Consider the following 10811-nt stretch of genomic DNA (forward strand, 5'->3'; position numbering starts at 1 on the left):
TTGACCCAAGTTAAACAATGTAAATGCAATGCTACCAATTGCTAATTGAGTGTGTTTAAACTTCTGACCCACTGGGAATGTGATGAAATAATTAAAAGCTTAAATAAATCATTCTCTCTACTATTATTCTGACATTTCACATTCTAAAAAATGAAGTGGTGATCCTAACTGACCTAAGACAGGGAATTTCAACCAGGATTAAATGTCAGGAATTGTGAAAAACTGAGTTTAAATGTATTTGGCTAAGGTGTATTTAAACTTCTGACTTCAACAGTATATCCCCAGGTATCACCTGTTATTAATGAAAGAGTCTGTGGCAACTCTGGGATTCACAACATGTCCACTCTTCCAGGTTTCTGGTTGTAGTTTGTGAGTGTGATGTCAGTCAGGGAGAGTAAACCCACCTGAATGACCCTACATCATCACTGTGAAGAGGGTGATTACACATAATCAAGTAATGGCACAGCCACAGTTTAAAACCACTATCATTTTCACCAGAATCTCTATATTTACCACTTCAAATAAGCATAGTCTTTATGAAATATCAATAGCCTCTGATTTCTTATACAGTATGCATGTTAGCACAAAGGTGAGTATATGGTATATGTTTTATTCTTTTGCATAGGATTGAAGAGAATAGCAAGTATAAAATGACCAGTGAAACCATAAGCTGATGTGTAAAACATACAGTAGGACTGATCTTTTTGAACCTCACACTGATCCCTCTGATTCTTCCGAGCCAATCACTGTCTCGGTATTCTGTTTGTAGTCAGTGGATCAAACGTGTTACGGTAGCCACGTCTTTCTTAACGCCCAATTCAATGAGCCTCTCTATGGCTAGCCAGCCCCATGTTAGCAGAGTGTGCCCTGAAGCAGGAGAGACAGGTAGTAAATCCCTGGTGATAGACATGGACCAGACAACACGCTTCTCTGACCATGGCCCAGCTCACAGAGGTGTCAGAGAGGCGGATCTGGACTAAGGACCCAGGACTCCTAAGGCTCTGCTAGGGGTTGGAGTAGTTCTACATCAGCTAGACACTGAGGTGGACACTCAACTCTCACGTGGCAGTAAGTGAAGAACATTCACTAAATTCTGGTCTAAATTAAAACAGGTAGGCCACAATTAGAGTAATTATCCACTTAAGTTAAAAATAGGTTTTAATGTTTATGCACCTTAGGTAAGAATAGAATGTTGATAAATCAGAAGCGTACTTATTTAACCCTATTGTTTGGAATTATTATGGATCGTTGCCGACATATGCTTTTCTATATGAATATAAATAAGAAAGCATACTTATTTAACTCTATAATTTGGCATTACGATAGACTGTGTCCCACATATGATTTTCGATATGAATCAGGAAGCATACTTATTTAAAGGTCCAATGCAGTCATTTTGATCTCAGTATGAAATCATTTCTGGGAAGCAATTACGTACCTTATTGTGATTGTTTTCAATTGAAATTGTCAAAAATTAACAAAAATAGCTTCTTAGCAAAGAGCAATTTCTCAATCAAGAATATTCCTAGGACTGCCCGGGAGTGGTCTGGGTGTGGAGGGGAAAACAGAAAATGAGATGGTAATGGCAGAGAGGTTTGGAACTCTCTTTCATATTGGTCTAGTTATCGTCTGGTGATGTCACCTGGCAGTTCAAAACTCCAGCCCACCTAAACAGGCTGAAACTTCAGGTGGTCAATTCACACTTAAAAGGGTATTATCATTTTCACAGTTTCACAATATTATTTCAACCTCGTAGTATGGAAATATATATAACCCCAAAATGTGGCATTATGATGGATCGTTTCCACCTTATGCTTTTCTCTAGGGTTCTCCTTCCAAGTAGAATATGAACACACTCCCAGCTTTCTGTAGCTTCCTCTGCACTACACAAGGGAATCAAGAAATCAAGCACCAGCTTCAGACACATTGTTATAGGTGAAATCTGTCAGTGTCCTCTTCCTCCTCTGCTGTCTACAGTGCTGTCTGTTTTTACAAGATAAGAGCGCCTGTGTCTCTCTTCCGAGTGCTTCTCAGGCATTCGCTAGTTACTTTCTATCTCACTCCGGGAAGGGATATTTTACCCTCATGCCAATATTAATGTTCCATTTGACGTTCCACACTTTTATGATGCATTGATTTGCGTCCACAAGAATAATATCTCACTGTACACCACTCTGTAGCTGAATGACATTCACATGATTATTAAACGTGTGGGTCAAAATGCCTTCGCAATGAAGTTCAGCTCCTGGTGAAATTACAGATGATAAAGAAACCCACTGTGCACAGATGCCAATTCAACGTCTATTCCACATAGGATCCACGTGATTTCATTCAAATCACGTGGAAACAACGTTGATTCAACCAGTGTGTGCCCAGTGGGAACTATGTTATGACCAAGGAGTCTTGCTACGGAGATTACCTTAGTTTATTGAGATCCTCATTTTTAAAGCGTTCATGAGATACATTCAGTTTGCATATAACTTCAGGAAAACATACATAATAAGAGTCTTGTGGAATTCCTCTCTATTTCTGTCTAGCTGTAAAACTAAAGGCTGTGGGAATCAAAATTCCATCAAGTTTTATCTTGAATGTATTAACTTATTTTTCAATCAATTACGGTATAATACATAATTATGGGTCAATTTCATTCCTATAATCCTACAGCCCTTGGTTGAACTGGCTCCTATACTTCTCTAACCTTACTCAACCGTTGATGTCTTACTTTACCTGACCCCAGCTTGCCGTATATTGTTTTTCTACTTTCCCTAAATGCAACTTACTTTAAGCATGCATCAACATCTTGCAGTACAACCAAAAAAAGATTAACCCATTCTCAGACAGTATGTTCTCTCTCTGACATATACCCAGACTGCACGCCGGGTCCATGTCTTAAGACTAACATAAACAGATATATTTGTCATCCAAAAACACATGACAGAGGGAAAGTCACCACCCGACTGCCCCTCTCGACTGTGTCTGTTTTCTAGTGTGTGCATCTGGTTGTAGTGTGTGCAAATTTAAATGGCTTTGTTCTATCATCTTATATGGACATTTATTATTTGATAGTTTATCCGTTCGTATTTTTGTATAGAAACATTCAAATTGATATATGACCATTTTGTTATGATTTCGATTTTTTGGATTACATAGTTGGATTACGTAGTTTCGGTTAAACATTCGTTTTGACCACTGAATATTTGGAATCACAGTTTTGTAGAATACATTTGAATTTTTTACTTCTTTTTGGGGGATTTGGAACTACTTCAGCGAATGGACTGTGTGCTTTAGACCACTGCTTTTCTTTTAATAATCCAAGCATGAAAGACAAAACATATAGCAATCCTCCAGTTAAACCTCCATTTTGTCAAAACCAAGTCCATTAAAGTTGACACAATATTTGGTGAAGCGGTTCCAGATTCACATGATATCTTCCTTGGTTTTCAGATATTTTTTAGAGCTATTTTGATAAACAATTAAACTTTTTTTATTGAATGATGAATTACTTAAAAAACAAAACTGCATGGCTAAGAAGTTGCAGTTTAGGGTTTGTCAGACTGTCAGTGTTATTAGAGTTATGTTCTTCTCTGTAGATGGGCATGTATATGCTCATTGTTTGTATATCCCCATCCCTTCCTTACAGCCAAAAGCTCTAATGCCGCCCGACCGCTTCGTACTGCCTTTACATGGACATGGCAACTGACTTACACTATCACCCTCATCATCCTCATCTCCTCTGTAGTATGTTCATAGGCCCCTCCCCCTTGTCACTCCCCTCCCCTCCCCCTCTTTAGCGATGTTAAAATATGGACAGTCATCCATCCATTCTAAACTAAAGAACAAATACAAACTAAGCAAAAACTTAAAATTAATAGAATGTAGATATTTATTGAGAAGTCTATTAAAGCAAAAACTTATAGATGTACAGTTTTTTGTAAAAACTGGATTATTTATCGAAGATTTTAAAAAAGAAGAAAAAAAAGAATTATGGTGAAGTTTATTTTTCATGTTATGTGGTGTGGATGTATGTGTTGTTGCCTCCCTGTACCATCATGTCTAAAGATAAATTAAACAAGAAGTCCAATTGCTAAATGATTTTTTAATCTATACAAATCTATACTCAGCCAAGAACATTCTTACACAACTTTCTTTTGTAAACTTTTTTTCTTCATGCCAAAATCATGCGGGCAATTTGTTGATGTAAGTTGACAAGGACTATGTGGTATGCTTTCTTCCTTGAATAATGTTTTAGTGGGCTGTTATGATGTTTATAACTGACTTGCGTTGTTTAACGTTTGCTTGGTAGAATATGTAGCTAATCTTTATTTAATAGATCTAACTGTGCTCTTAGCTTGTGAATGTTTAACGTAATAGTGTTTGCCGTATCTTGTGAGTGATACAATATAATCGTATGTTTGGCTTGATTTTTTTGTTGTTGATTTTTTTGCATCAATGTGTAGGGCTTTGTAATAAGATATACACAATTGTATACACAAACCTTGATGGCAGTGGAATTTGGCAGCTACAACGACACCCTGAATGTTCACCATATGCCTTTTGAGAAACAGACCATCTACACTCTCCTTTTATGCAACACGAAACTCAGCATGTGATGGGGGATACTACCATATTTTCTCCCAAAATCCTTTTTAATCCTTTAGAAAAAAAATGGGATTAGTTACCTCATATGTTGGCCTCCTCTCTCTCTCTCTCTCTCTCTCACACTCTCACTCTCACACACACACACACAGGCACTCACAATTAATGCACATTTTTTGTCGGCATCCTCCCCTTAAATTAGCTTTGTCATCTTTTGCACAATTCTTCCGTAAGTGCCGGCAAGATGTGTGAATTTGCAAGTCTAATTCCAACCTCTCGGTTCCCAGTGCAGCCTTAATCACTACATAAGCTCTTTATTGCTCCTGTGTAGTTTTTGTTAGGTTTTTAATGAGCTACTTAGTTTGAAGCTGGGAACAATTTTGCTGGGAGAAAAATAATTTGCCTGGCTTACTTTATAGCTAGAACAATGCTCTCTGAAGTGCAGAGAGAGGGCGAGAGACAGAGAAAGAGAGTCTGAGCTATTCTGTTAGATGTAGAAGTGTACTATCAGGGTCAATGAGAAAACATAATGAACAGATTTTTGTCTTTTAATCGGCTGGATGATCATTTGTTTACGTTAACTCATTACTTATAGTTAATTAGTGGGCATATGAAAGGACCTGTTGTTTCTTAATTATTCAATATGGATACTCACATGGCATTTGTGTATTTTTGAAGAAACTGTAAAGCGCTATTGAACCCTTGTTTAACGCGTAATTGATTTTGGTACCATTTTCATTCAAGGCCTCTTTTGCTGGAGTGAAAAAAATGAGAGTTATCGAAAAAACGTCTCTTGAATTGGATTGTGCAAGTGTAACTTTATTAAGTAAACCTCCAGTGATGCATGCTACCATACATCACATTTTGAAATGATCACAAAGTTATGTTGCAGATGCACACAAATACTCACGCATGTATGCCACAGACACCGAACACAAATCACACAAGGGTACATGACACATGCACAGATACGCAATTAGAGGGTGAACATTCAGCTGCCGTTGGTTTGCCCTGAGGTCCTGCCATTATGGAAGCTGTATAGAGCCATTCAAAAGGCGAGAGGCTGGGGCCGACTGGGGAGCCAGATCCTTCCATGGGGGTGACACTGTATATTCATTTAGCCAGATGGGACATGTGGTTCTGTCCTTCACACGTATCTTATTGTAGAATTGTAAATATACTGAACAAAAATATAAGCATGCAACAATTTCAAAGTTTTACTTTGTTACAGTTCATATAAGGAAATAACTCAATTGAAATACGTTCATTGGGCGCTAATTTATGGATTTCACGTGACTGGGACTACAGATATGCATCTGTTGGTCACAGATACCTTAAAACAAATGTAGGGGCGTGGATCAGAAAAGCAGTCAGTATCTGGTGTGACCACCATTTGCATCATGCAGCACGACAGATCTCCTTCAATATAGTTGATCAAGTTGTTGATTGTGGCCTGTGGAATGTTCTCCCACTCCTCTTCAATGGCTGTGCGAAGTTGCTGCATATGGGGGGGACTGGAACACACTGATCCAGAGCATCCCAAACGTGCAAAATGGGTGACATGTCTGGTGTGTATGCAGGCCATGGAAGAACTGGGACATTTTCAGCTTCCAGGAATTGTGTACAGATCCTTGCGACATGGGGAATGCATTATCATGCTGAAACATGAGGTGATGGCGGCGGATGAACGGCACGACATTGGGCTTCAGGATCTCGTCACGCTATCTCTGTGAATCAAATTGCCATCGATAAAATGCAATTGTGTTTATTTTCCGTAGCTTATACCTGCCCATACTATAACCCCACCGTCACCATGGGGCATTATGTTTACAACGTTGATCAGCAAACCGCTCGCCCACATGATGCCATGCATGTTGTCTGCGGTTGTAAGGCCGGTTGGACACACTGCCAAATTCTCTAAAATGACGTTGGAGGTGTCATATGGTCGAGAAATGAACATTAACTCATCTGGCAACAGCTCTGGTGGGAAAACTTGGGACATCTGCACATTTTAGAGTGATCTTTTATTGTCCCCAGCACAAGGTGCACTTGTGTAATGATCATGCTGTCAGGTGGAGGGATTATCTTGTCAAAGGAGAAATGCTCACTAACAGGGGTGTAAACAAATTTGAGAGAAATAAGCTTTTTGTGCAAATGGAACATTTCAGGGATCTTTTATTTCAGCTTGCATTTATATTTTTGTTCAGTGTATTTCAGTCACTATGCAACTTGTTTTTAATATAATAGGAATATTGTTAATATACATTAGCTACATGAAAACTTCAGTGTCAGATTTGAGAGGATATTATTTAACAGGTAAACCCACATTATGTTGGCCCTATTAGTTATGTATTCTTAAGTGCTTTCTTTGATTACACGTTAGGTCTGGCTCACCCTCACACCTCCTGAAGCCTTTTGATGCACAACCTTTTTAGTTGACCCTTTTTTCCGTTTTGTGGCATTTATGTTCTTATTTAAAGCTGTGTAATGTAGGTACAGTAAGTACAGTGTATGTACCTGTTTATTTTGTTTTGTACAGTGTCGTGTTGTTTTTATTGACCTCTTTTCCGTTTTGGATGAATGTGATAGATGTGTGTAGTTGCCATGACGTTCTTACTGCTCTCTAACATGTCTTTTCTCTGTCTCTACCTCTAGGAGGTGAATTAGTGATCCCAGTACTCTTAGAGGAACCGTTAGTGCTGCCCCCTGTAGCTACTCGTGCACCCTCCATCCCCCTTCCCCCAACCCTCCGCCCACCCCTCACCATTATTGAGACCACCAAAGAGTCCCTGTCCACGGCCACTGAGGCGGGGGTACCTTGCTTGTCGGATCGAGGCAGCGATGATTGTGATGATGATGATGATGATGGCTTGGTGATATCGGGGTATGGCTCAGGGGAAGCGTTCAACTCTAACCTGCCCCCTACTGATGATGAAGATTTTTACACCACCTTCTCCTTGGTAACAGATAAGACCTTGTCCACGTCGGCCTTTGAAGGTGGCTACAAAGTTCATGCGCCCAAGTGGGAAACCAAGGACTTTAGCTCTAACAAACCGTCCTCAGAACGCGGTAGGACTACCACTACCGCTGCGCTGCCGCTAGCCCCCGACCAGAGCCGCTACACCTCCACCGCAACCCTGCACCACACGCCACCCGCCAAGCTGCCTGCCGGCAAAATGAATAACCGCGAGCTAAAACCCCAGCCTGACGTAGTGTTGCTCCCGTTGCCCACACTACCCTATGAGGTAGACAGCACCAAGCAGAGGGCTCCTGTAATAACCTCCCCCATGTTCCGTAATGTACCCACAGCCCTGCCCACCCAGCCCGGCGTCAACCGAGTCCCGGGACCCCCGGAAGTGTCCCGCCAGTCTAGCAGCACCACCGGGATGGTCGTCGGGATAGTGGCGGCCGCCGCCCTGTGCATCCTCATCCTCCTGTACGCCATGTATAAGTACAGGAACAGGGACGAGGGCTCCTACCAGGTGGATGAGAGCAGGAATTACATCACCAACTCGGCCACGCAGAGCAATGGAGCCGTCATGAAGGACAAACAGCAGAGCGCAAAAGGCAGCAAAGTAAAACAGAAAAACAAGGACAAGGAGTATTACGTGTGAGTGACGGACGTTGCGAGATAAAAAAAAGAGAGAAAGCGAGGAAGAGAAAGGGAAAGAAATATATAGAACTTTATTTAACAGTTTACCTTCAAAGGAGCTGCGACGACGAAAGATGGTAAAAATGGAACTGTTACTTCATGCTGTGCAGAGTGGTTGAACTATGACATGTTCTGTAATATAAAGCACACTTACTATTGTAAGCATACCGAGAAGGCTAATAGCAACTTTAGTGACCTTACTCTTCTATCTGGTCGGAGACGTAATCAGTGTAGAACTACTTCACGGCTACTGCATCATTATCCTAAGTGACTTTTAGAGCTATGTGATCCTTAACGTAAATTCTAGTTTTTTTTTTTTTGTAAACCTGTACAAAATGAAGATATTCATATATCTTGACCATTTCCAGCATGTAAGCGACATGTAGTGCTTAACAAGAGTGAGTGGGTCAGGATAAAAATGATCATTGTAAAGTCAATGAAAAAAATTGACTCCTGTCGTAAAAAGATATGACTAATTTGTATTGTTTATACATTATAAACGTGTGGTGTCTTAAAACGTTTAAAAAAAACAAGTACTACTTTATGTAACAAATGAAACCAAGTGAGCTCAAATGGCTAAGGATAGATCTCTTAGGATCTCTTCAGATCTCATAATTCTGTCATCTGATCTCGACCTGATTTACTCTCATTGTGTGACGGACGGACAGAGTGACTCTGACGTGATCGTGGCGAGAAGTGGTTGGTTTTTCTTGTCTCGGTAAAAAGCAACTGATTGTAATGCATGCCCATCCTACTGCGACAGCCAAGTACAGTACAGTACAATATACAGTGTTCAACTTTGCTTGAGCAGTCCAGTTCTCACCAAGGCCAAACGTTATACTACTTCATCATCAGGACTACACAACTCTTTTAATTTTGTTCCCTAAAAACCTAAACAAAGAAAATGTGATTATCCCTGACGACAAAAAGGACTAATATTGGTTTGCAGCCAGTGCTGGTTGTATCTTTTGCAGGCCTCTGTGTGTTGGTTCATCGCCTCTTGTTCTATTTTCTATGGAGCTGTCCCATTGAGGACAGAATGCAGTACTATAACACTGTTAAAGATGTCTATACAGAAATAAATCTAACGTGAAAAGTGTGAATTCTTGTCACAGTCAACTGTGTCAAACAAACAATTTTGTTTACATATTTTATTACATTATAGCCATTGTACGTTGTAGGTACTAGATGTTGTACATACCATCTAAGTTGTAATTTTCTAGTACTTCTATTGTACAGAATGATCATATGGTTTATCACTGTATTTCATGAAGAAAAATCCATAACTGTTAACTGACATGAAGAAAGACTTTGAAGCATTGAGAACATACACATATTTTGTAAAGAAAGGAGAAACACTGTTAGGATAGAGATCTAATCGCAGATGTTTTTAAGTCGCATGAATATTTGACCACTTGAAGTGTCAATCAAATACAAGACGCCCAATCTTAAATGTACCAAGGCTTTCTTGTTCTTCTGGGTTATTTTAGTGTTATTTCTATTTTGAAAAAATAAAGAGAAGCTATATTAAAGAAGAGTATAACGGATGGATGCGGAGACGCAGTTCCGACAACCTCCTGAAACCCAGTGTGATTCTTACCTCCAGGTCTGGACACTAACAATCATGTCAAATCATTCGCTTTTCATATTTGTTTTATATATTTTTGAATATAGTTTCCATATATTTTTTGTATTTTTTTCACCCTGATTTCTAATTTCCTTTAATTTATGAATATGTCCAGATTGTTCATAATCATTGACACTTTGATTTGTCTGTCATCTTGTGTTTCATTTTTTGTTGTTGTTGAGGATTTAGATATCATTTTCTATGAGTTTTCATATTTTTTCATACTCCCCCCCAGGAATTGCATTGCAATAAAATGTTCTTCCCAAACGTGTTTTCAAGTCACTGCTTTTGAACTCTCTCGTTTTACCTCTCGAGGCCAAGTGTTAAGCTCATTACTAAATGAGTAAGCTCAATAAATATGTGTGTACATTAGGGCTGTGTTAGAGAGTTGGGACAATACATTTTAGGGACCTTCTCCGTTCTTCTCATAGAGCCTCATGTAACCCAAGAGGCCTTAGTCATTTCTGTGTTTATCAATTATAATTTAGTGTACATCTACATTTCCTTTGTCTTAACTGCTGATTTGGGATTTTCAGGATACTACACCATCCCCCACAATGGAGTATACGTGTTACTGTTACAGTAATATTCCTAACCTCATACCATAATATACTGTTACCCAGGCATAACAAAAGTCAACTTTGAGGGGTATCTTATCTTATACTGGTTGAGTCATTTTGGGTTCCCTTTTAGCTCTTTGTAAACTTTGAAATCAGTCTGCCAGGAAGATTAGCACTTTGTACAGCGATTGATATTTCGAGTGATATTTCCCTAAAGCTATACAGTGCAGCAGCCTTGCTCCCATTTGTTTGTTCGCAGTTATCCCAAACTGGGATTGACGTCCGAGACACTTGATTTACATCCCAGACGTGATGTACGGTGTGTGCCAACAGTGAGAAATACCACTTGCCCTCCACGGGATTCTCAGACAGGAAT

General features: G+C 39.6%; 1 protein-coding gene across 27 annotated transcripts in view; it reads left to right on the forward strand.

Moving 5' to 3' along the window:
* The window catches only part of nrxn3a (neurexin 3a), a 442954-nt gene extending 433603 nt beyond the window's left edge, over positions 1-9351 (forward strand). For 15 of the 27 annotated variants that reach the window (XM_024436827.2, XM_024436829.2, XM_024436828.2 and 12 more), the window contains one exon: positions 7252-9351. In XM_024436827.2, coding sequence (XP_024292595.1) covers positions 7252-8210 — 959 coding nt within the window. In that variant the 3' untranslated portion in view covers positions 8211-9351. Of the gene's footprint in view, positions 1-3640; positions 4220-7251 lie in introns of all 27 variants that reach the window. The other 12 variants (XM_024436833.2, XM_042329809.1, XM_042329810.1 and 9 more) reach the window with 4 other exon arrangements.
* Positions 9352-10811: the final 1460 nt, after the last annotated feature.

The sequence above is a fragment of the Oncorhynchus tshawytscha genome, linkage group LG11 (genome assembly GCF_018296145.1).
Source record: "Oncorhynchus tshawytscha isolate Ot180627B linkage group LG11, Otsh_v2.0, whole genome shotgun sequence".
Classification (NCBI taxonomy): domain Eukaryota; kingdom Metazoa; phylum Chordata; class Actinopteri; order Salmoniformes; family Salmonidae; genus Oncorhynchus; species Oncorhynchus tshawytscha.